Genomic DNA, 27,500 nt, shown 5'->3' with positions numbered 1-27,500 from the left:
GAATGACCCCAGCACTTGGTGGGATATTTCCCTGCTACCAACGATTTACAAAGTGTTCATGAAATGCGTACTTAGTCGCATCCTTCCCTGGCTGGTGGATGCAAACATCTTGTCCACTAAGCAAAAGGCCAATATTGAGAGCAAGGGATGAATGAACACGTGTTCTGTTTAAAAACGGCCATAGATGATTTCAAACACGAGTGCAAAATTGTATTCAGTTTTTCTGGACTTCCGCGATGCGTTTGGAACGCTCCCACATAACATCATGATCAGAGCTCTGGAGGAAATACACCTGCCCCAAGTGTACATAGACTTAATCAAAGACGTGTACAAAAGCTCGTATATTCAGGTCATTTGCGGAGTCCAGCTCACAGATCAAATACCCTTGCGCCTTGGCATTAAAACCGGTTGCCCCTGGAGCGCAGTGAACTTCATTTTAGCCATTAACCGATGGGTGGATTGGATGAGTCAGTGCGCTCCATCCGAAATCATCTCTCCAAACCCCGTACAAGCATTTGCTGACGATGTGCAAATGTCGTCACGTCAGGAGAACATCATACATAACATGATACGCAAGACAGACTCCTTCCTCGACTGGTCGGGTCTCGAAGTAAAGGAGTCTAAATGCGCAGTGCTTTACGAGAGGAGGAGCGGTGGAAACTGGTGGTACCGGTCAAAATCTGACCGTGACCCACAATTCAAAATCAATGGAAAAATAATCAGTATATTCCCGACATGATTCATACAATTATCTTGGACACATATTTAACATTGCTGGCGACTGGGACCAACAAATACAGGACATATTTACTGAATACACCACAAGGACCGTAAGGACCGTACCACTAGCACCGTAAGAGAAATGGCCCGTGCTTCTCTTTTTCTCGACCTTGGGAAGCGCAAAGTCCCCCTCGCCCTAGAATCAGAACCAAGCTTTCTTGGATTTTGTAAGAAAGCAAACGGTAAACTCGACACCCATGCCGCCGGTTTTGGGGTCAGATCGGACTGGCCTGATCTCAACGATCTCTGCAACTGGACTGGTGTTGACTTGCAGTGGTCTGGAGTTGATGCCACACATGTTACCTCATGAAGTAATGATTAAGGATACAAATATCACTGTGACTGCAACAGTACTGCAAGACGGTCTGCGCTATTCAGTTCCACCTGGAAACAGTTGCGCGTCTCTGCTGTCAATCAAACACCAGCAGCGTCAGATACATTGGAGAGGACTCAAACTCCAAGAAAAGCGCGCATGTATCCCTTTTGCAGATCACTCCATCTCACACACACTTTTTCACAATTCATCTATTGATGAAGACATACTAATTTTTACAGTCAAAGCGACTGTGTGACAGGTTAAATCTGTCAATCTGGTATCCTCGTTCCCACTCACCATTGTGTATACATCATGGACAAGAGCAAGTCATAGAATCCATGTCACACATATTAAATGGCTGTCATTTTTACAAACATCTTTATGTATCCAGGCATGATAGGATTGTGGACATTATATCTGGAAATTTATCATCTTTATTTTTTCCAAATGTGTCAATACATGTAAATTGTGTTGTTAGACAACAAATGTTTTCCAGGTGTTCTACAATGTCTGCGTTCTCTGATTTAAATGCCATAGTGACCACTAGCCACAGTACCACAGTACCACAGTACCACTAGTAACCACTAGCCACAGTACCACAGTACCACTAGTAACCACTAGACACAGTACCACTAGTAACCACTAGACACAGTACCACAGTATCACTAGTAACCACTAGACACAGTACCACAGTACCACTAGTAACCACTAGCTACAGTACCACTAGTAACCACTAGCCACGGTACCACAGTACCACTAGTAACCACTAGACACAATACCACTAGTAACCACTAGACACAGTACCACTAGTAACCACTATCCACAGTACCACAGTATCACTAGTAACCACTAGACACAGTACCACTAGTAACCACTAGCCACAGTACCACTAGTAACCACTAGCCACAGTACCACAGTACCACTAGTAACCACTAGCCACAGTACCACATTACCACTAGTACCACAGTGGCTTGGTGAGTCAATAGTTAGTGGGCTTCATTGTCAAGCTGCAGCCATATGGCTGGAGCTTTCTATAGGTGTGTGTGTGTGTGTGTGCACGTGTGTGTGCACGCTTGAATGTGTGCACGCACGTGGCTGCACTTCGACATGGCTTCAGCTTCAACAGTTGCAGGCGAGTTGTGCCAAACTGCCTGCCGACGCACAGAGACGAGAGCAAAGCTCACTGCCTGGAGGTGCTGTGGCGCAACTGACCACAGCGTCTATACAACCTTGGGTCCAGGGGGCGCGTATTTGAGTCAGCGGGTCATTTCACGATCCCACCCCATCTCTCTCTCTCTCCCACTTGATTCCCATCACACTTCACTGCCCTCTATCAATAACCTGACCCTAGCCAGATGAATTTCGCTCCGCCTAGCTCCACTCATCCATCTGGAACCGATCCATTGAAGTGTTGCTTCAGAAGACTGGGCCTAATCAAAAAATGCTTGCATATGACTGAATAAGCCACTTGTCCGTCATCTATTGACGTGCTACTTCAACCACTCACATCGAAGCCAACCCGTGACGCTAATAACAATGTCACAGTCGCTTCTACGCTATGTCACATCTATGAAACTCCCGCCCTGCGTCCTGATTGGCTGAACCATAAAGTCGGTTGCAGAAATCACTCTCAATGGAAGAGGTTCCAGATGGATGTGAGTGAAGCTAGGCGGAGCTATAGCGGAACGAAATTCATCTAGCTAGGGTCAGGTTACTCTATCAATCCAAAAAGGCTGTCCCTCCCTACAGACACAAAGAGACCAAGGCTGTCCCTGCTGGGGAGTAACGGAGATAAAGGCCGAAAAGGAAGACATGCTAGCTTGTCCGCACGCTCTACACAAGCCAGGGAGGGAGCAGAACATATTAGCTCGCTAATTATTTACTCATTGAATCTCAGTCTGGACAACCACACCAATAATGCTAGTGAGACAGTGGTTCACCTGCAGAATAAATGTGATAGAAACTGTGGTGGTACGTGTGTGTGTGTGTGTGTGTGTGTGTGTGTGTGTGTGTGTGTGTGTGTGTGTGTGTGTGTGTGTGTGTGTGTGTGTGTGTGTGTGTGTGTGTGTGTGTGCTGAAGGGACTCTGATGCCATGGGAATTGTTACCGTTTTATCATGGAATAGGACTGGTGGGCTCTGTTAACAGGTGTGAGTGTGTGTGTGTGTTTGTGAAAGAGAGAGAGGGAGAGAGAGAAGTTGTGTCCGTCTATATGTGCCGATCTTTGTTCACTATACTTTGTGTTTGACTTTTTGAAGGTGTTCAAAGCAGCAGCCTGATTTATTTCAGTCGCAGCTTAGAAGTTACATAAGCAGGAAATGGAGCCTAAAATCTAAACACACACACACACACACACACTTGTAACCTTCACAGGGCGCCAGACACACGGAGGCCGATGGCATCCATTTGCACCTGGTTCTGGTCCCCTGCTGTGCCCACTCCTCACTCCATGGTTGGTGTGAAGCTGGGAACACAGGCGCCTCAGGGACAGCTTAGCCGTCGTTACACACACACATGCGCACACACACACACACACACAGTCGCACATGCACACACACACACACAAACACACACACACAGTCGCACATGCACACACACACACACAAACACACACACACAGTCGCACATGCACACACACTTTCTTGTTTTCTCTTTCTCTTGCACATGTCTGCAACTCTGTTCTCAAACACATGGCCAGTGCTTATGCTTTCTCTCTCTTTCTCCCTCTCTCTCTCTTTCTCTTTCTCTCTCTCTTTCTCTGTCTCTCTTTCTCTGTGTGTGTCTCTCTCTACTTTTCACTCAAATTCTCTCTCTCGTCACGTGTCTCTCCTTCTCTCAGTGTCCCTGTCCTTCACACAGACACGCTCGCCCCTCCATCTTCAGAACGGCGCCACAAAGAGGACTAAAGCTCCTTTCACAACACTGCTCTCCCTCTGTCTCACATTGTTTCACTGTCCTTCACACACAGACACACACACACACACACACACATGCACAAACACGCACACAGACACGCACAAACACACACACACACAAGATACCCACGCACAAGCACACACTCTCTCACCTTCCGTTACGAACCCTAAATTTCTCAATTTACTTTGGGGGTAATTTTTGGCGCACCCTGCTGGCTATTTTGTGCTTTGTCTTGTTCTGTGTCTCTGCCTTCACCCAGGTGCCTGATTAATTAACCTGTGATGCGGTACACCTGGCCTGCTCCAATTAACCCTGGCATGCTTCTATAAGACCCGTACCTCTGCAGACCAGGGGAGAGCACATGCAGAGGAGCGTTCTCTGAGAACCACAGCGCTTTTGTCTTACGCTTTTGGACATTTAATAAATCTGTATTTTTGAGCCTTACCTCTGGTGTGTCTAAATTTATGTCAGGACCTTTCTTTTAGGTCCCTAACATAAATTTAGGGGCTCGTCCGGGATACTCCTGATTGGCTTTCTTGTCACGAGTATCTTGGAATTCGTTTTTTGTGAATTGGCATTGATTTTTGCAAGTGTGCGGACCAGTAAGGTAAGTGCATTGCACTGGTTCGGTGGAAATTCCTTGGGAAGCTTCGTCACTGTCTTTTTTCGGCAAAATCTGAGGAGGGGGTCCAAAGAGGCCTCGAGCTCAGTACGGCCAGAAGACGGCCAGGTCGAGAGATTCAGTTTAGGGAGGTTGGGATTCCACTAACTCAATTTGGTCCACTTTTGTTCCATTTAGCATTTTCGGTTTTGCAAATTTGAGTGAGGCTAAAAGCGTCTTTGAGTTTTCGTGTTGCTTTTGTAACACTTCGCTGTTGATGTTTTTTCGTGTTAGTGCTTTGTTACATTCACTGAACCTCTTTGCAGGTTATAGCTTTAGTTAGATGTGCGCTTCCTAAATCTTTTGAGCATTTGTGGTTGCAAATCTTGTTAACTGCACACTTTGTTCGTGGTCTTTGTTCTCGCTGCTGACCAGGTCAAATTAAATTTCAATTGCATATAGCAACTTTGTTGCAGTTTGAAGTACTGCTTTGATAACTCTTGTTTTGAAAGCTGTTTCTTTTGGGTACAAAGTTTGATTTGGAAACTCAACTAGTTTTCCTTTTGAAATTGGAACTAATTTGGTTTTGCTACAATGGCGACTGTCGGACTTTATTGCAAATCCTGATGCGTCCTTGATGGAAACCCTTACTAAAGAGCAATTGATTTGGCAGCTAATTATAAAGTTGAGGTCTCGTCGGAGAAAAAGCGCAAGAAGTCCACAGTAATATCTGCTCTGACTTCATGCTTAGTCGAGAAGCGAATTCTTCCCAAACCAGAAAGTCCTGTAAAAGCGAAAGATCCTCCTGAGCAGCCCAGGACTCCTAAAGGCCCTGACCGCTCAAAACAGGATCATGAATTTCGTATGCAAGAGTTGGCTTTTCGCCGGGAGAAGTTGCAAGCAAGAGAGCAAGAGCTGGCCTCTCAGCTTGAAATTGCCAGATTGCAGTTAGCTGCAAAAAGTGAGTGTATTGAAATTCTAACAACGCTTGATGCAACATTTGATGTTTCTCGTAATATCAAATTAGTCCTGCCGTTTCTGGAAAAGGATGTAGATAAATACTTTGCACATTTTGCGCGAGTTGCAACTACTCTTAAGTGGCCAAAAACAGTTTGGACACTTCTGTTGCAATGCATTTTAGTTGGTAAAGCCCAAGAGGTATACTCCTCCTTGTCTCTCGAGCAAAGCTCTGATTACGAGTTGGTTAAAACAACTATTTTGCGAGCTTATGAGCTTGTGCCCGAGGCTTATAGACAGCGCTTTCGAGGTTACCGTAAAACCGATAGTCAAACTTTGGTGGAACTTGCCAGAGAAAAGGAGAGACTCTTTGAGGAATTTAAAAATTGCTTGCCTGCCTCTGTTGCTACATATGTTGATGAGCAGAAAGTAGTTGACCTCCATCAGGCTGCTGCTCTTGCAGATGAGTTTGTGTTAACACATCGGATAAGTTTTAGGGACCCAAGTCAACATACACCTAGTTACAGAAGTTCTGCAACTCCAAAAACACCAAGAAAAGTCTTTCAGAAGGAAGATGTCGAGTCAAGTTTATTTATATAGCACATTTCATACACAGAGGTCATTCAATGTGCTTTACATAAACAAAACCAAACGATAATAACAAATAAAAGCATAGAAGGGCAATATAGTCAAATAATAGTTAAAAGGTAAAGATCATAATAAAAAGAAAACATAAAACACAAGGTAAAATCATTTAAAAATAAAGAATAATTAGTAAGCAAAGGCAAAAGTAGTAAAAAAAAAAGTAATAAAAAGACAAAGTAGAATAATTATCAAGGCAGATTCAGAATTTGTAACTTCGGCACAGTTAGCAGAAAGCGCCTGAGAACAGTTTGGTCTTAAGTCTAGATTTAAAACTGGCTACAGTTGGGGCCTTTTAATGTCATCCGAAAGTTGGTTCCACAGCTGAGCCGCATAGCAGCTAAAAGCTGCTTCACCATGTTTAGTTCTAACTGTAGGTTTTACTAGCAGGTTTTTCACCTGGGACCTGAGAGGACGAGAAGGTGTGTACTGCTGAAGCATGTCTGACAAGTATTTAGGTCATGCTCCATTTACTGATTTATAAACAAGCAATAGTGCTTTAAAGTCAATTCTGTGACTTACTGGAAGCCAGTGCAAGGACTTAAGAATTGGAGTAATGTGGTCAGTTCTTTTAGTTTTTGTTAGAGTCCTAGCTGCTGCATTTTGTATCACCTGAAGCTGTTTAATAGTCTTTTTAGGAAGGCCTGTGAACAGTCCATTGCAGTAATCAACCCTGCTGGAGATAAATGCATGAATGAGCTTTTCTAAGTCATGTTTTGACATCCGCCCTCTGAGTTTGACAATATTTTTGAGGTGGTAAAAAGCTGATTTAGTTATCGCTTTCATGTGGCTGTTGAAATTTAGATCACTGTCAATTAATACACCAAGGTTTTTAACAGTATCCTTTGCCTTCAACCCTTTTGTGTCAAGGAGAGTGGCAACCCTAAGTCTTTCCTCATTTTTACCAAATATAATTACTTCATTTTTTTCTTTGTTCAGCTGAAGAAAACTGAGACATCCAGGTGTTGATTTGTTCTATACACTGACACATAGATTCAAGAGGACCATAGTTGTTTGGTGATAGAGCTAAGTAAATTTGTGTGTCATCTGCATAGCTATGATATGAAATCAAATTATTTTGAATGATTTGTCCAAGTGGGAGCATATAGAGGTTGAATAATAGTGGCCCCAAGATCGACCCTGGGGAACACCACAGGTCAAGGACGTTGGTGTTGAGGTACAGTTTCGATGGCAACAAAGAAGCTCCTTTCTTGTAGATATGATTTTAGCCAGCTGATAACTATGCCTGTAAATCCAACCCAGTGTTCTAGTCTGTGTAGTAAAATATTGTGATCAACAGTGTCAAATGCTGCACTAAGGTCCAGTAGCACTAGGACTGATGTTTTACCTGAATCTGTGTTGAGGCGATGTCATTGGAAACTTTAATGAGAGCTGTTTCAGTGCTGTGATTTGCCTGAAAACCAGACTGAAAGTAATCAAAATACCCATTTGATGTTAGGAAGGTGGTTAATTGATTAAAGACTACTTTTTCAATAATTTTGCCAATAAAAGGTAGATTGGATATGGGCCTGTAATTGTTTAGCATGGAGTCATCCAGGTTATTCTTCTTGAGAAGTGGCTTTACAACAGCTGTTTTCAGTGACTTAGGAAAAGTGCCAGACAGCAATGATACATTTACAATTTGAAGGACATCCGCCGCTATGAGGTGAAAAACAGTTTTGAAGAAATTGGTAGGCAGAGTGTCTAAGACACATGTGGAAGGGCTGAGATTCTGTACCGTTTTTTCAAGTGTTTCGTAGTCTATCAAGCTGAACTCTGACATCAAGTTTAGTTTCCCTGTTTGTTGCTGGAAGTTCAGGTTGTTGAATTTGTAATTGAGCAGATATGTTGAGTCTGATTTTGTCAATTTTACCTTTAAAAAAAGATGAAAACTCATTGCATTTATTAGTTGAGAGAAGTTCAGGCGCTAATTGTGAGGGGGGATTTGTTAACTTATCAACAGTTGAAAATAGAATACGAGTGTTATTTGAACTTCTATTGATGATGTTAGAAAAAAGAAAGACTGTCTTGCTTTGCATATTTCAGAGTTATATGTCTTGAGCATCTCTTTATGGATTTCATAGTGGATCTGAAGTTTGTATTTACGCCATTTTCTTTCAGTCTTCCTACACTCTTTTTAGAAGTTTAACTGCTGGATTTTGCCTCCATGGTGCTTTCTGTTTGTCCTTAACTTTCTTGAATTGTAATGGAGCAATGTCATCCATAATGTTTGCCATTTTTGCATTAAAGTGATCAAATAAGTCTTCAGAGTCTGACAGTTGACTTGACTTTAGTGAAAGTGCTTGCTCAAAGAGAGCACTTGTCTGATCATTTATGATTCTCCTTTTTACCATCATAGCTGTGTTTTGAGTGTGTGGGGACATAGACACATCAAAGAACACGCAAAAAATGATCAGATAAGGCCAGGTTTTAACAGCTGTAGAGACATCGGAGACCCTTTGTGATAACAAGGTCGAGGGTATGGCCGAGAGAGTGTGTTGGCCCCTGTACATGCTGTGTTAGGGAGAAAGTATCGATTAGTGCAATGAATTCCTTGGCATAATTGTTTTCAGGATTATCCACATGCAAGTTTAGATCCCCTGATATAATAAGACAGTCATACTCTATGCAAACAACTGATAGCAGATCACCTAGCTCTTCAAGAAAAACTTTAGCTGAATGTTTTGGAGGCCTGTAAATTGTCAGTAATAAAATCTGAGGAGAAGACTTAATGCATGCACACAGATATTCAAATGAAGTAAAGTCACCGAATGACGACTGATTGCACTGAAAAAGACATCTTGAAAATTGTGGCTATCCCCCCACCTCTTTTATTTGCTCTGGTAGCACTCAAAAACTGAAGTTTGGGGAGCTGATTCGATGAGAGTAGCAGCACTGTTTGCTTGATCTAACCATGTCTCAGTTAAAAGTAAAAAAAAAAATCAAGGTTGTGTGTGCAAATTAGATCATGAATTAAGAATGATTTGTTTGAAAGAGATCTGATATTTAGGAGTGCTAGTTTTGTTAGTTTAAGTGTTGGGGAAATATGAGGTTGATGTGGTACGGGTAGGAGATTGGACTGGTTTACCCTATAAGCTCGATGCATTTGTGTTCTATTTCTTGTCAATACAGGAATAGAGAATGTCATGGGCTTACTGGGTCCCGGCATGTTCTCAAAACTACTGTCAGTACCGTTTATATTGCAGGGACCCTGAGAATATCATGCAATACAGTCATCATATAATTGTCCCCTGCTGCTGCCATCTGTATTTTCCACTGCACATTCCATGCTATATGCCGGCTGAGAAAATGAACTAAGAGGTTGCTGCTGCTTAAGAGATCCTTCTAAACGGGGGGGGGGGGGGGGGGGTGGAGGTGCCCTTCGCTTCTTTGGTGCTAATGATCTTGGGCTAGTAAAACTCTGCATGGCTACTGGTAGCAGTCTCTCCATTCTTGCAGGGAACATCATGTGCTTGGGTGGGGATGGTGATGGGTATTCAGGGGATCCTGTGGAGTTTGAGTGGGTGGTGGGATGAAGGGGTGGGGATGGGGATGGGAGATTAGGGGGGTTTGTGTGGCCTGGGGAGTTTGATTGGGTGGGGATGTGATTGGGTGTGGGTGGTGATGGGAAATCAAGGAGGTTGGGGTTGAAAATTGATCCAGAGTCTCCATCTGCCTGCTGAGGTTCTGGGAAGTTTGTTGCAGATGCTCCGCTTTCAGCATGTATTCCAGTAGTGTATTCCATGTTGTTGTGTCTTTGTGGTGACAAGGAGACGACGGAGGTGGGGAGGGGTATTGGTACTGGTGTTACAACATGACCCTTCCTTTCTGATATCCTCTCAGCAGCTTTGATAGGTGCTATCTCCTCATGCTCATCACATCCATTTGTTTGCTGAGATTCCAGGGAGTTTGACGCCAGTGATTGACTTTGTCATTTTAGCAGCACCCATCTTATCTTGTCCAGTGGACATGGCTTGGCATTGTTGAGCTGGTTGTTTATGTTTCTCCAAGGTCTGCATTTCAGTGGAGGCTAGCGGGTGGTTATCAGAGGGCCCCACAGCAGGGGAGGGTCCTTTAATTCAATCTTGTGCACAGTAAGAGTTCTGAACAGTTGTGCTTTTACTGTAAAAGGCCTGGCCATGTCATTGCAGAATGCCTAGTACTTAAGAGGAAGACTGCAAAAACTGTGGGTTTGATTTCCTCAAATTGTAAGCCCAGTGGGCAGAAGCGATCTGGGTATGAACCCTTTATCAGCGATGGCTATGTGTCAGTCCCTGGCCAGCAGAAATGTTCTCCTGTGCGCATCCTAAGATACTGGTGCTGCACAGTCATTTGTTTTGGAAGGTGTGCTACCACTGTCAGACAGGTCTGCTACAGGTAACCGTGTCTTAGTGAGAGGGATCAAAACAGGATTTACCTGTGTTCCACTGCATAGGGTCAACCTAAAGTCAACTTTAGTCTCTGGGACAGTGATTGTTGGGGTGTGTTGCTCTTTGCCAGTTAGCAACGTCCAGTTCGTTTTGGGTAATGACCTAGCAGGTAAGATTGTGTGGAGTGAGGTGCAGTGTAAGGGTGAGTCTGTTATCAACCTCAAGTGATTCAGACAAGATTGAATTAAGGACCCTGACAGTTCTCTAATAAAAGGTAAGCTTGTTGCTGAGGTATGTCAGGAAAATGAATGTGTGCCTAGTCGAGTTTCCAAGACAACTCTGTTCATGTGACTAGCAATTCATGTTTTTTGATATGCCCTTGAACATTGTTTCACCTCCTTTGGCTTTTGTTTGTCCTAAATTTCTCTTTAAGGTCTTCCCTAGGTCCAGCCATGGGCATGCTACAGTGCCTTCACAACCTAGGGGTCAATCTGTTTGGATACGGAGATCACAACTACGTTGTAAATTCTGGCTTGCCCTGGTATATGGCACCCGCAGTGCGATTGCGTTCTTGACATAACAATATTGATTGTTTCTATGTAAAGTATACCTGAGATTTATGTTTCAATTATGTGCTTTCCATTTCTGTGAAGTGAGATGGTTGCACAGATGAAATTTAAGTATTTGATGGTTCAAATAAGACAGGCCCATAGGTGGCAGATGCTTTGCTTATTTAGTGATAAATGTATGTATATTGAACTTATTATGGAGACTAGTCACCATTTTGGCGGGAGGGTGTTACGAACCCTAAATTTCTCAATTTACTTTGGGGGTAATTTTTGGTGCACCCTGCTGGCTGTTTTGTGCTTTGTCTTGTTCTGTGTCTCTGCCTTCACCCTGGTGCCTGATTAATTAACCTGTGATTCGGTACACCTGGCCTGCTCCAATTAACCCTGGCATGCTTCTATAAGACCCGTACCTCTGCAGACCAGGGGAGAGCACATGCAGAGGAGCGTTCTCTGAGAACCACAGCGCTTTTGTCTTACGCTTTTGGACATTTAATAAATCTGTATTTTTGAACCTTACCTCTGGTGTGTCTCTAAATTTGTTAGGACCTTTCTTTGAGGTCCATAACACCTTCTCAGAACTCCAGTCTTATGTGTCCGTAGGCTATAGTTATGGAGCCTAGACAGTGGCGCTGTTCAACTGTAACTACCTCTTACTGTTTCACTGTCCTACAAACACACATGTTTCACTGTCCTTCAGACACACACACACACAGACATATAAACATACATGCACACATGAGAATACACATGCACATCCATATCCACAAACATTTACAGACACACACACACACATTCACCTTTCGAGATGCCCAGTCATGGGCCTGCAGCCCGGCGATGAAGCCCACTAGTGCTGCACTGCCACTGGGGCTGGTGGCATCGTAGGTCACGCTGAAGGGGCAGTCGTTGGATGGCCGCGTCACGATCTCCCCCGAGAATCCCTTCTCCCTCCAGAAGGCCTGTTCACACAAGAGAAACAGACACACACACACACACAGAGAAACAGACACCCTCAGTTCTTCCTTCCCACAGACCAGCTGAGCTGCGATAGGAATGTACACTCCCTCACTGCTACAGCACACTACACAGTGAATAACTATACCACTAAGTAACCGGATGAGTGTGTGTGTGTGCTGCACCCATCCAGGACACGCTGGTTCAGAAAAGAGTATTTTAATTGGCAACTCCGCTATCTGGGCTTCCAAGCAAGACAGGCAGAGCTATCCTGATGGGCGCATCCTTTCTCTTCAATTCTGTTAAGTATTGATAAGTATAGATTCATGCAGTTTGATGTTTCTGTTAAATAAATCAACGCTTTGTGCATTATGAACTGAACAGCTGACGATTCTTAACTGAGAATTAATTCAAAGGGCACTAAATAATATTTTTTCACTCAATGTGGACTTGTCAGATAGACACTGTTCATTCTTGGCCTTGGCCTTGAGCAGAGGAATAATAGCTGACATGAGAGGCTTTCTCTCTGCACTGGAAGAGCCCTGGGGCCTCATTTATAAAGCGTTCTTACGCACAGATTTGATCTTAGACCGAGCGTACGCTCAAATCCATGCCAACGCTCAGATTTATAAAAGCCGTCTTTGACGTGGAAAAGTGCTTATCTCCACGTCAGGTTCAAACTTGATGTACGACCATTTCCTTGTGGTAATGCCGGGGTACTGCAAGTAATCTGAGGTCTAAGTGCGATCAAAATTCCAAGACCAACGATCTCATATCTTTCTTTGCCCTATGCATGATCAATATCAGAAAATTTTTAAAGACGTTTTTGGATGCAGCTTCATGTTTCATGGGTTTGGCATAAAACTGCTAATGAGAACTATAGCACGATAGAATAGATTGAAACATTCTTACAGGTGATCTAGTATATTTAGTGTTCTCACCAATCTAATATTGACCATAAAATGTCCAATTGCGGAAAAGTACATTCGTGCCAGGGATGTAGTGGGAAAATAAGAGGTGGGTGAACTATGAATTCTGCAATCTCGGTGAGGTGGACTGCGCCATGCGGTATCGGATTTTTTTAAAAAAAAGGCAAAAAAAACATTCAACATGTTTGATAATGGTGGAGGTTATTATGCAGTATTGGGAATAGGCCTATAGGATAGTAGGCCTATTGGATAATAGTTTTGAATGTTAAAAGTGAATAAACTCTTGAGAGGTGGATAAACTCTAATACGAGGTGGGTAGGCCTAAACTCCATTTCTGAAATGTCAGAGGTAGATAAACTGCGTTTACTCGCGTTTAGCCTTCACTACATCCTAGTGCTCATAGGCCTATTCCCAGCTTCGTAACAGAAAAGTAATATTTGAATGTAAGCTATACAATGTAGGCTATAGATATTTTATATCATATATAGCCTACACAACAAAGAAACATAAGTTATCCTCTCAAAGCAGGGCATCTTCATATTTAGTGTTCCGTCGGAGTTGCGTAAAGAGGTGCAGAGCGCGCACCTGTTTGCTTTTTTTGACTGGCAGTGCCCAAGATCAGATAACAATACGTGAGTTGAATAATGTAGGCTAAAATATAAAGGTAGGCCTAAAGCAACAATAAAGGACAATGTTTAAGCCATTGGACATTATTGAAAGAAAACGATAGCAAAGATATGCAGAATGAATGAATAATGACCGGCGAACTACTTTTTCAGCAAAACATAGCCTATCCTAAAAGAAACGCGTTAAAGCCTACATGACATATCGCTTATAATTTAGTCCTCTGTTTTTTTGTAGGCTAAATCAGCATATTACCCTGGGTCATATTGAAAAGCGTACAGTAGCCTACTGTACCATAACGTACATGATTATGTTGTAGGCCTAGAGGTCTTTCCTTCATAAGCTAGGCCTACCCATTTTTTTCTACAAAGTAGGCCTAAACATACTAAATGTTGATTAGTCACATTACTGCAAGCAAAAGGAATGAAAGCGAGCAGAATACAATGGACATGGATGACGATCTCTTTCCAGAAAGCTGAACATAAAAAAACATAATTAGTTAAGCTATTCAAACTGACGCATATAGGCCTAGGCTTAACATCAGATGGCATGGGCTAGACCTATACAATGTTTTCCATATATAATTTTTCATAGGCTACAGCTTTTAAGCCATTGATTGCATTAAAACATATGCTAATGATATTGATGAGGGGGTGTTTACAAGGCGGAGACCTAAAACCATCCGGCTGCGCACAAGTTGACGTTCATTTGTGATTTATAATGGGCACATCTGGAATGGTGGCGTACGCACGAGACCCCTCATTTATAAAAGGGTTGCGTAGAAACCATCCTTCATTTGATCTTAGATCATTTCCGAAATTATCGTACGTGTGATTCAGAGAAAACGAGCGTCGCAAAAAAACGTCGTACACCACCCTTCGGATGTGCCGATCATAAATCACAAATGAACGTCAACTTGTGCGCCTGCCGGATGGTTTTAGGTCTCCGCCTTGTAAACACCCCCTCATCAATACCATTAGCATATGTTTAAATGAAATCAATGGCCTAAAAGCTGTAGCTTATGTAAAATTAGATATTGAAAACATTGTATAGGCCTAGCCTATGCCATCTGATGTTAACTAGCCTATATCGTCAGTTCGAATAGCTTAACTAATTATGTTTTTCCAGCAAAGCTTTCTGGAAAGAGATCGTGCATCCATGTCCATTGTCCTCTGCTCGCTTTCATTCCTTTTGCTTGCAGTAATGTGAATAATCAACATTTCATATGTTTAGGCCTACTTTGTAGAAAAAAAAATGGGTAGGCCTAGCTTATGAAGGAAAGACCTCTAGGCCTACAACATAATCCTGTACGTTATGGTACAGTAGGCTACTGTACGTTTCCAATATGACCCAGGGTAATATTCTGATTTAGCCTACAAAACAGAGGACTAAATTATAAGCGTGATAGGTCATGTAGGCTTAACGTTTCTTTTTTAGGGTAGGCTATGTTTTTTGCTAAAAAAAAGTAGCCTAGTTAAACGGGTCATTTTTCATTCATTCTGCATATCTTTGCTATCATTTTCTTTCAATAATGTCCAATGCCTTAAACATTGTCCTTTATTGTTTGCTTTAGGCATACCTTTATATTTTATCCTACATTATTCAACTCACGTATTGTCATCTGATCTTATAAAATATCTATAGCCTACATTGTATAGCTTACATTCAAATATTACCTTTCTGTTACGAAGCTGGGAATAGGCCTATGAGCACAAATTAGGATGTAGTGGAGGCTAAACGCGAGTAAACGCAGTTTATCCACCTCTGAAATTCCATAAATAGAGTTTAGGCCTACCCACCTCTTATTAGAGTTTATCTACCTATCAAAAAAGTTTATTCACTTTTAACATTCAAAACTGTATGATCAAATACTATCCTATATTCCCAATACTGCACAATAACCTCCAACATCAAACTGTTCAATGCCTTTTTTGAATGCCTTCCTCTCCTAAACGAGGGGCAATTGGACATTTGAGGGTCAATATTAGATTGGTGAGATCACTAAATATACTAGATCACCTGTAAGAATGTTTCAATTATTCTATCGTTGGTCTTGGTGTTTTTTTTTTTTTTTTTTTTTTAGATATTGTGAAATAAGTAAGCTATCGTCTTTTTCACTTTCTTAAGTGGGCTATAGTTCTCATTAGCAGTTTTATGCCAAACCATGAAACATTAAGCTGCGTCCAAAAACGTCTTTAAAAATCTTCTGATATTGATCATGCATATGGCAAAGAAAGACATGAGATCGTTGGTCTTGGAATTTTGAAAATGCATCGCACTTGGACCTCAGATTACTTGCAGTACCCAGGCATTACCACAAGGAAATGGTCGTACGTCAAGTTTGAACCTGACGTGGAGATAAGCACTTTTTCACGTCAAAGACGTTTTTTATAAATCTGAGCGTTGGCATGGATTTGAGCGTACGCACGGTCTAAGATCAAATCTGTGCGTAAGAACGCGTTATAAATGAGGCCCCAGGCCGGAGAAAAGCCGGAGCCTTGAACTGAGACTGCAGTAGGACCCCACGACCGACACAAGACAAGCCGAGGCGAGAGGAGAAGCCTCGCTCACTCACTGAAACATTAACATTTCCATCCGCTGTCCGTGCCTTGCAAATGCCATTTCCCTCCCGACCTCTTCAGGTACGCTATTCTATGTTCATGTAATTATTACAGTGCATGAAAACTGTACTGTTCTTCCTAGGCAACAATTTCTTATTATTATTCCGCTTACCACTTTTTCCGTACGCAATTTCTCAGTTTAACTTAGAAACTTCGTTCAAACTTTGTAACGTAGGTCTTCAAACGGACCAGGTTGCTATGTCTTTTCAACTTTGTAACTTTTATACTTTTTAAACTATTAATTAAAAACTTTTTTTAAATCCCCATAGACTTAACATTGTGATTGTGACATCACAATACGGCCATTAAGCTATTAGAATCCTATGCCAGGTGGCCAGGCCACCTGCAGCAACTGCCAGTCTCAGGCTTTAAGCATACAATCAGGCTCTCTTAAGTGTACACATCCTGTTCAACTGTTTCCTCTGCCCAAAACTGTTTCAAAATAAAAGTCCTCACTACAATAGTTCACTGTTAAACAATTTAACCTATTAAACTACTGAACTTTTTAACTGTTCAGCCATTGTAACTGTCACTTGTCATCAACTACGACTCCTACCCACTGTAGCTAGTTAGCAGGGCAGCCATGGCCTACTGGTTAGCACTTCGGACCTGTAACTGGAGGGTTGCTGGTTCGAACCCCGACCAGTAGGCACGGCTGAAGTGCCCTTGAGCAAGGCACCTAACCCCTCACTGCTCCCCGAGCGCTGCTGTTGATGCAGGCAGCTCACTGCGTACAAGGTTTTCTTTCAAAAAGCCTTGTTTGTGCACAACCATGTCCTTAGGGCTTCCTTGTAATTCAGTAAAACTCTTCCACCTATCATGCGCTTCATATTGGCTGATGTTTTTATTGTCTAAACTCTGTTTGTATAGCTCAGCTAGAAGCCAGTGTAGAAAGGCAATGCACAAAATCAATGCCCAGATCAATAGGCTGCAGCAGGCACACATACATACTGACCACATGTGCCATGCCTTTCGCCTCTTTTGACGGAATGAGCAAAAGTGAAAGAATGTGAGGGTTCTGGAATCAAACCGGGGTGACTGTTCGTTAGGTAGGGACACTGCAGCATTGGGGCCTGACTGTTTGTAAGGTAGGGACACTGCAGCACTGTGGCCTGACTGTTCGTTGGGTAGGGACACTGCAGCACTGGGGCCTGACTGTTCGTTAGGTAGGGACACTGCAGCACTGGGGCCTGACTGTTCGTTGGGTAGGGACACTGCAGCACTGGGGCGACTGTTTGTAAGGTAGGGACACTGCAGCACTGGGGTGACTGTTTGTAAGGTAGGGACACTGCAGCACTGGGGCGACTGTTTGTAAGGTAGGGACTAGGGACACTGCAGCACTGGGGCGACTGTTTGTAAGGTAGGGACTAGGGACACTGCAGCACTGGGGCCTGACTGTTCGTTAGGTAGGGACACTGCAGCACTGGGGCGACTGTTTGTAAGGTAGGGACACTGCAGCACTGGGGCGACTGTTCGTTGGGTAGGGACACTGCAGCACTGGGGCGACTGTTTGTAACGTAGGGACACTGCAGCACTGGGGCGACTGTTTGTAAGGTAGGGACACTGCAGCACTGGGGCGACTGTTCGTTGGGTAGGGACACTGCAGCACTGGGGTGACTGTTCGTTAGGTAGGAACACTGCAGCACTGGGGCCTGACTGTTCGTTAGGTAGGGACACTGCAGCACTGGGGCGACTGTTTGTAAGGTAGGGACACTGCAGCATTGGGGCGACTGTTTGTAAGGTAGGGACACTGCAGCACTGGGGCGACTGTTTGTAAGGTAGGGACACTGCAGCACTGGGGCGACTGTTCGTTGGGTAGGGACACTGCAGCACTGGGGCCTGACTGTTCGTTGGGTAGGGACACTGCAGCACTGGGGTGACTGTTCGTTAGGTAGGGACACTGCAGCACTGAGGTGACTGTTCGTTGGGTAGGGACACTGCAGCACTGGGGCGACTGTTCGTAAGGTAGGGACTAGGGACACTGCAAGCGAGTGGGAGAGAGAGATGGGGTGGGACCAGGAAATGACCCAGGCCGGACTCAAACCTGGGTCCCTGTGGGCACGCAGACCCGAACATGGTACGGGCACTGTAACCAGTTGCACCTCAGCGCCCCCCGATTTGACCATTCTCAACCATTCATGCAAAACCAGCCATGCCCAGTGGTGTTGTGTTGTTGTGTCCAGACATGGTAGATTTGTTTCATCACCACATCAATTTGACTTTAAGGATCGAAGAATATTAAGCTGTTTGTATCCTAGGCCTCCATGTCAAGCCACAGCTTGCTAAATCATGCTGACATATTACAGGAAGTTTTCCACTACAGAGCTTGGTGTGTCACTGGTTTGTGTGTGGAAGACTTGTGGGAAACCTCCACTTCACTTCACATCACTCCACACACACACACACACACACACACACACACACACACACACACACACACACACACACACACACACAGGCTCTCTAAGATTGTGCAGATGAATGAGCCTTTAGAGTCAAGCAAGTGGTTTCTAAAAGCATCTCTGAAAGAGTTCAACATTTGACAGCATGGCTTCCCTACACACACACACACACACACATACTTACACACACATCTGTGTTGGATTTCTGAACCTCATTCTCACTGCTGCTTTGTGCAAGTAGGTCTTGAGAGTCTGTGTGTGTGTGTGTGTGTGTGTGTGTGTGTGTGTGTGTGTGTGTGTGTGTGTGTGTGTCGGCAGCCAAGAGGCCTGATAATAGCTTTTGAATGCCTCATGAATAAGTCACAGGAGGCTTACAAATGTATTATGCATGGCTCATTACAAAACAGGCACCTTCACCTTCTGTAAAACAGCTAAAGGGATTCAACAGCCATTAGCCTAGGGGTGGCCACACACACAGACCCAGGGCACACACAGCGCTGCGCGACTCAGGAAGAGTGTGTTATTAGCGATGACATGCACTGACTCGGCACCTGTTAAGAGGCTTAAGTGTGAGGCTAGCTGCTAAAGCTAACGCTAGTTGCTAATGCTAACGCTAACCGAGCACAAGACCAGACACAAGCATCCTCCCACAGGGGAATCCCAGCTCCAGCCCTGTTTCAACACACCTGATTTAACACACCAGGCTCTGCAGCTCCAGCCCTGTTTCAACACACCTGATTTAACACACCAGGCTCTGCAGAGGCAACTAAACCGAAACAATGTGCTCTTTGGTGCATACAGTTAGATGGGTGATAATGGTCCTGTTGATTACACATTATACAACAGTTAGGTCAAGTCGAACCATTAATTAGCCTAATTTCTGATTAGATTGGACTAGAGGCATTCCATGAGTCATCACAACTAGGAATATCTAAGGACATTCCTACTTGGGCATTTAACAGCTAGTAGGCCTAATCACTCTGCATATTGCATTGACTTTTCCAACGAGAACATTCTATTCATTCAAAGCGAGAGAGCAGTGATTTCATAACATCAAATTTGAGTGAGAACACGGAATAAATCAAGAGTAACTGAATGTTGGCCCCAGCAGTGGTGCAACTGGCTGGGGCACCTGCACGGTACACCGGCGACCCGGGTTCGATTCCCGCCCCGTGGTCCTTTCCGGATCCCACCCATGCTCTCTCTCCCATTCGCTTCCTGTCACTCTCCCCTCTCACTATCATTAAAGGCATAAAAAGGCCAAAAAAATATAAAAAAAGAGTAAGTGAATGTTCAATTTAAAATGAGACGTATGGAAGTAAGGAAGTTACTGTGTGCACAAGTACATTGCAAGATTTGGTTTAGCAACACCTAAGCAACACCAAGGCTACCAGAGTTATTTTAAGAATCAAAGAAAGAATGAAATGTAAGAATGAAAAGCAAAGATTCTAGAGCGCTACGCACTGCGTGCGGCGCATGGATGTAATGGGAAAAAAACAAAGCTAGAGGCTAGATGCGCTTTGCCAAACTCGAGTCAATTAAGTTAATCTACCAATGATATGAGAGGAACAGCTGTCATTCTAGCCTAATGTTACTGGCCAAACACAAGCAGAGCAGGGCGGGTCTTGGCAACACCGTCTGGATGAGATCCGATGTAAAGAGTAATAGAGAGGAGCAAATAATGGCAGTTATTAGCCTATTATCTTATTTGGTGAAAATTGTGGCACATGGACAAGTTCCTTTTGATCTTTTGAATGATTTTCATCATTTTTGCTAGAGGCCTAGGCCTAACATTCAGTTTGTAGCCTGAGAAAGTCACAAACGTTTGCCTGAAGGTAGCCTATGTCAGGATTCATTTATGGTTGTCAATTATATAGGCTGGGCCAACAAAAATGGGGAAACGTTTGTCTTTGTTACACCGTAACTTAAATAAGAATAAAACAATTGTCCTCCAGAGCTCAATGTTCCAGCGTCAGCCAGCGTCAACAAAGTTAATCAAGCAGTTCAAACGTTTCGCACCAAATGAAAACGAGATCTTCCCAAAACAATTCAGGCTGCCTGAGTGGAGAAAGAGATAGAGAGAGTGAGTAGTGTGGGAGGACAGAAGAATTTAAAATAACGTTCACTGTGCTTTCTGTAAACACGTTTCTTCTTCAGTAGCACCATGGATTTTTGTCTTCATTCAAAGCTAATGATAGTCAGCCTTTGCGTAAAGAAATGGGATATACATTTGAACAAATGGCCACACTAAAAGGTAGCCTAAAAAACAGATGCCTTGGCTATAGCCTACAGGCTTATAGAAGCTCTATAATCCCATACAAAAAAGAACTAGGCCAAAGTAATTCTAGGCTAAGATTTCTATAGTAGCCTGTTTAACTGATCGTTGCTACCCCCCTTAATTTACTGTTCGCGGTCAAATTTGACCGTACAGTTTTAACTGCTCTTATTTTAACATAAATTAAAAATGTACACTATAACAATAGTAATAATAATATTTTTTATGTATATATTCTTCCATCCTTCCATCCACTGTTCATCAGACACACTAATGCCTCACTAATGCATCGCCTTTCCATGGAGGCCCTCATACAGGGGTCAACCTGACCTAAGGGTCCCTCATACAGCTCTTACTTTGAGCACACTTCCGTTAGCATCACAGCAAGCCCTTTCACTTCTGGCATTATGTAGCAACAGGAGAAAGCAGTCACCCCACCTGGCCTCAAACCCCAGTAGGCTACAAAACCTGCACTCTGATTGCATTTTATTTGTAGAGTGCTTTATCATGTACTCAAAGCACTGAACATTGTAGGGTAAAAAAGGGAGGCAGGCAGGATTAACTGGATTAATTTTACAACAGGTTCGATTGCCCATCCCCCAGCCCACCTCATTACCAGTGCAACACTCACCCCCACCATCACTGGATATTGCACCCCTCCCCCACATGGCGACCACAAACAACGAGGTGACAACGACCTCAGTCAACAGCCATCAGACACAAAGACCCCAGATGCTGCCCCCTCCCCTCCCCCCCCCCTCCATCATCACTGCTGATCAGGCTATCGCACCTCTCCCCACATGGTGACCACAGTGAGTCGCGGCAACAATGGCTTCAGCCAACGGCCATCAGTCCCTAGCCACACGACAACCCTCTCAGAAGCACCCCTCCTCTTCCTCACCCTTCACTCACCTCATCCCCCCATCATTACAGCTGATCAAGTAATTTATCCTTTAAAAAAACGTCATCCTCGGAAGGCAGTCGGGCCTGACAGACTGTGTCCAAGGCTGCTCAAGGCCTGTGCTGCTGAACTGGGGGAGCCACTGAAGCACATCTTCAACTGGAGTCTACGTCTCGGACAAGTTCCAACACTGTGGAAGACATCATGTCTCACCCTGTGGGCGTGGACGATGCCATCACTTATCTTTTACACAGGACACATTCTCACCTAGACAAGGGGAAAAGTGGAAACACAGGACACATTACACAGGACACATTCTCACCTAGACAAGGGGAAAAGTGCTGTGAGAATCATGTTCTTTGATTTCTCAAGTGCTTTTAACACCATCCAACCCCTCAGACTGGGAGACAAGCTCTTGCAGATGGGTGTGGACGCTCACCTGGTAACCTGGATTACAGATTACCTGACCGGCGACCACAGTTAGTCAGACTGAAGAACTGCCTCTCTGACACTGTGATCAGCAGCACCGGAGCGCCACAGGGAACTGTGCTCTCTCCAGTCCTGTTCACCCTGTACACATCTGACTTCTGCTACAACACCGAGTCATGCCACATGCAGATGTTTTGTGATGATACTGCAATTGTGGGGTGTATCAGGGACGAGCAAGAGGAGGAGTACAGGAGCCTGGTGGAGGACTTTGTGCAGTGGTGCAAACTCAATCACCTTCAACTCAACACTTCAAAGACCAAGGAGATGGTGGTGGATTTCCGCAGGTTTAAACCAGCTCTGCCACCAGTCTCCATTGATGGGGTCAATGTGGAGGTGCTAGGCACCTACAAGTATCTGGGTCTCCACCTGGACAATAAACTGGACTGGTCAGCCAACACTGATGCACTCTACAAGAAAGGACAGAGCAGGCTGTACTTCCTGAGGCGGCTGTGGTCCTTCAATGTGTGCAGCAAGCTCCTCAGGATGTTCTACCAGTCTGTTGTGGCCAGCGCCCTCTTCTATGCAGTGGTATGCTGGGGAGGAAGCACAAAGAAGGATGCTGGGCGACTTGACAGGCTGGTAAGAAAGGCTGGCTCTGTAATGGGAGCTGAACTGGAGTGCATCACTTCAATATCTGACAAAAGGACCCTAAACAAACTGATCAACATCTTGGACAATGAATGTCATCCACTCTACAGCACTATCAAAAAGCAAAAGAGCTTGATCAGCTGGAGACTTCGCTCACTGCCATGCACAACTGAAAAGCTGAGGAAGTAATTTGTTCCTAGGGCCATTGAACTGTTCAATGCCTCACTAAAGGGAACAGGAGAGATAGACTTCTCTGCTTAGTCTGTCTGCCTCTCCACCCTCTCCATGTTTGAGTACTGAATGCCCACTACTGCTTTACTACTGTTTTACTAATGTACACAGCCTAATGTTTTCACTACTGTTTTACTGCTACACTGTTTTTCATGCTATATTAGCACACATGATCAATGGCTGCGGTCAGGCTTTTGCTACAATACTAAGTGAATGAATGGCTATAACCCTATTACCTCAACCTGTTCTTGCACTGAAATAGTTTTTTATTTTATCTTGTCTACATTATACTTTACTCTCCTATTTGTCCATATTATTTATGCTGGTCTCTAGACCTTACTCTTGCACTGTTGGACTACTTTTTGCACCTTCACCATGACACTCACTCTCTTGAGCACCTTGCCATGCACACATAACTAAAGGACTTTGGTTGGACTACTTTTTGCACCTTCACCATGACCCTCACTCCCTTTAGCACCTTACCAGTCCCGGCCCTGTCACTACAAGCGTCTTATGCTTGATCACACTCAAGCACATTGGACTTTTTACAAGCGTCTTATGCTTGATCACCCTCAAGCACATTGGACTTTCTTAATTTAATTTATATAGTGTATTTAGTATTGTTTGTTTTCTTATCTTCTACTGTCTTTATTGTACAGGAGTTTAGTTAAATGTTTATACTTATGTTTACCATTTCTGCTGTAAGTGCATGTTGTGCGTGATGTCTGTATGCTACTGAGACCCTTGAATTTCCCCATGGGGATCGATCGATCGAGCGAGTGAGTAAGTATCTATCTATCTATTAAAAGTAAAAAGAAAGTAACATAAAATAATAAATTAGGAGGCACACATAAAGTGTACAAGCAGTTGCAAGTGTGGAAAGAAACAGACATATGCCAGCATAATTAAAAAGTAAAGTATTACATGTATAACTCTGTTTCTAACAAATGCAGACAATAGATTTGACAGTTTGCCTACAAGTATAGGCAATATATTTGCTCACATGGGTTCCTATAATTTACACAAGATTGATTTGTTTGGCAGGTGTCACATTGGGGGAGAAGTACATTAGTTCAAGAAAACACTGGGCTCCCATAATTTACTCTTAAGCTTTCTTGTGGAAAGTATGATTCATGTATAGAATGGGCACACATGCACAGGACAGTTGTAGGAGTGCGTGTATGGAGATGTCTTTCATCTCCTTGATGAAAATGATACTCTTTCGCATTCATTTCCTATGGCGGTCATTTTTGACCGTAAACAAAAAAAGTGTGACCAAGTTGAATAAATCACTCACAATTCAAAGAAATTAGTCACAATGAATTTCATGTGTTCAAATGCCTTTTGTGAAGGATGTCATAAGGTCTTGAGGCAATCTGATGAAAAATGCCATATTTATGGTACAGGGAATGTGTAAATCGGTCATTTTTGACCAGAACAGTGTTAGAAAGTTAATTACAGTATTGCTGGGGTTTGCAGTAGGAGAGGTAAGCATGGTTTGGTTGGTATTGTTGGGACTTGCTGTGGGTTAGGATATTATGGTTTGATTAGTTATAATCTTGTTGATTTGTATAATATAATAGCTAAAGATGGTTGGTTTAATTACAGTATTGTTGGAACGTAGCATAGGGTAGGTGATGATTGGTTACAACAGTATTGCTGGGACGTACCGTAGGGTAGGTGATGATGAACTTGATCATGTGACCCACAGGCATGTGCTGACACAGCTGCTGTCTCTCCGTTGGGAGGGCCGGCTGGTACTGGAGCCGAGCTGGGGGAGGGGGAGGGGGGGACACCAATTAGATACTTACTACAGGGAGACTAGAGCTTACTACACACTTACTACAGGGAGACTAGAGCTTACTACACATTTACTACAGGGAGACTAGAGCTTACTACACACTTACTACAGGGAGACCACAGTTTACTGGGGGGGACACTAATTAGATACTTACTACAGGGAGACTAGAGCTTACTACACATTTACTACAGGGAGACTACAGCTTACTGGGGGTACACTAATTAGATACTTACTACAGGGAGACTAGAGCTTACTACACATTTACTACAGGGAGACTACAGCTTACTGGGGGGGACACTAATTAGATACTTACTACAGGAGACTAGGCTTACTACACATTTACTACAGGAGACTACACAGCTTACTGGGGGGACACTAATTAGATACTTACTACAGGGGAGTACCTTAAATACAGGAGACTAGAGCCACTACACCCATTTTACTACAGGAGACTACAGCCACTGGGGGACCAATTAGATACTCTTACTACAGGAGACTAGAGCTTACCACACATTTTTCTGGGGAGACTACAGCCACTGGGGACCACACTAATTTACCTACTCACAGGAGACTAGAGCTTACTACACATTTACTACAGGGAGACTACAGCTTACTGGGGGGGACACTAATTAGATACTTACTACAGGGAGACTAGAGCTTACTACACACTTACTACAGGGAGACTAGAGCTTACTACACACGTACTACAGAGAGACTACAGCTTACTGGGGGGACACTAATTAGATACTTACACAGGAGACTAGAGCTTACTACACATTTTACTACAGGAGACTACAGCTTACTGGGGGGGCACTAATTAGATACTTACTACAGGGGGGAGACTAGAGCTTACCACATTTTTTTCTACAGGGAGACTACAGCTTACTGGGGCGGGGGACACTAATTAGATACTTACTCCAGGGAGACTAGAGCTTACTACACACTTACTACATGGAGACTACAGCTTTCTGGGGGGGCACTAATTAGATACTTACTACAGGGAGACTAGAGCTTACTACACATTTACTACAGGGAGACTACAGCTTACTGGGGAGGGGGGCACTAATTAGATACTTACTACAGGGAGACTAGAGCTTACTACACACTTACTACAGGGAGACTACAGCTTACTGGGGGCACTAATTAGATACTTACTACAGGGAGACTAGAGCTTACTACACATTTTCTACAGGGAGACTACAGCTTACTGGGGCGGGGGACACTAATTAGATACTTACTCCAGGGAGACTAGAGCTTACTACACACTTACTACATGGAGACTACAGCTTTCTGGGGGGCACTAATTAGATACTTACTACAGGGAGACTAGAGCTTACTACACACTTACTACAGGGAGACTACAGCTTACTGGGGGGCACTAATTAGATACTTACTACAGGGAAACTAGAGCTTACTACACATTTACTACAGGGATACCACAGCTTACTACACACGTACTACAGAGAGACTAGAGCTTACTGAGGGGGGGCACACTTACTACAGGGAGACTAGAGCTTACTACACACTTACTAAAGGGAAACAATAGGTTATTACAGACTTAGAACAGATAGATAGTCTAAGATCAGAATTTATGTCAGAACATCTTAACAATTTAATAAAAATACATTCATCCATTATCCAAATCCAAAGTGCTGAAAACAAAATATCCCAAAAAGAAGGGACTGGCAAAATCTGGCACAAGTACGGTTCATTCTTGTCAGAATTCCAGCATTAGAAACCAGAGCATAGATCTCGAGATTCTAGCGGGTTTCTCTTTATCTGCCACTCCATTAGAAGGCTCCTCCTAGAAGGTTGGGCCCCGAACGGACCTTACCTATGGGCCACTCTCATAGGCTCTCAGGATCTCAGGACCTTACCTATGGGCCACTCTCATAGGCTCTCAGGATCTCAGGACCTTACCTATGGGCCACTCTCATAGGCTCTCAGGATCTCAGGACCTTACCTATGGGCCACTCTCATAGGCTCTCAGGACCTTAGCTATGGGCCACTCTAATAGGCTCTCAGGACCTTACCTATGGGCCACTCTCATAGGCTCTCAGGCTCTCAGGACCTTACCTATGGGCCAATCTTATAGGCTCTCAGGATCTCAGGACCTTACCTATGGGCCACTCTCATAGGCTCTCATAGGACGACCAGAGCTTATTTCAAACTTACTGCTGAGAGATAATTAACTTCAGACATACAGTACAGCAGGGAGAGCATAATTCACAACAAAATCACTAACAAGCTTAAAACACACGTACAACAGGGAGAGACAAGAGCTTATTACACAATAGGGAGACGAAGAAGGCCCACTATCTGTAGAGAGGGATTAATTACATTTAAACCTTACATAAACAATCGCTCTCTCTATCTCTCTCTCTCTCTCTCTCTGACACACTGTTACGGCCCTAGTGTGTTTCGGCAGTCTGTCTCTGTTTTGCCTTTGCCCTTGTTTAGGTCCCACCTACTGCTGATTGCCGGAAAGGGAGTTCCTAATTGGGGTTGATTGGACAGCCCTTAAAAGACCCAAGATGG

The 27,500-nt window shown here is 43.7% G+C and overlaps 1 protein-coding gene across 2 annotated transcripts in view; it reads right to left on the bottom strand.

The window, feature by feature from the left end:
- Positions 1 to 27,500, bottom strand: part of si:ch211-127i16.2 (probable flavin-containing monoamine oxidase A) — a 62,465-nt gene that overhangs the window by 12,699 nt on the left and 22,266 nt on the right. For both annotated transcript variants that reach the window (XM_048259870.1, XM_048259871.1), the window contains exons 8-9: positions 24,832 to 24,932; positions 11,948 to 12,106 (exon numbers count right to left, since the gene is read on the bottom strand). In XM_048259870.1, coding sequence (XP_048115827.1) covers positions 11,948 to 12,106; positions 24,832 to 24,932 — 260 coding nt within the window. The remainder of the gene's footprint in view (positions 1 to 11,947; positions 12,107 to 24,831; positions 24,933 to 27,500) is intronic.

Source organism: Alosa alosa, chromosome 12 (assembly GCF_017589495.1).
Source record: "Alosa alosa isolate M-15738 ecotype Scorff River chromosome 12, AALO_Geno_1.1, whole genome shotgun sequence".
NCBI classification, from domain to species: Eukaryota; Metazoa; Chordata; class Actinopteri; order Clupeiformes; family Clupeidae; genus Alosa; species Alosa alosa.
This window is presented reverse-complemented; position numbering and strand designations above follow the sequence as displayed.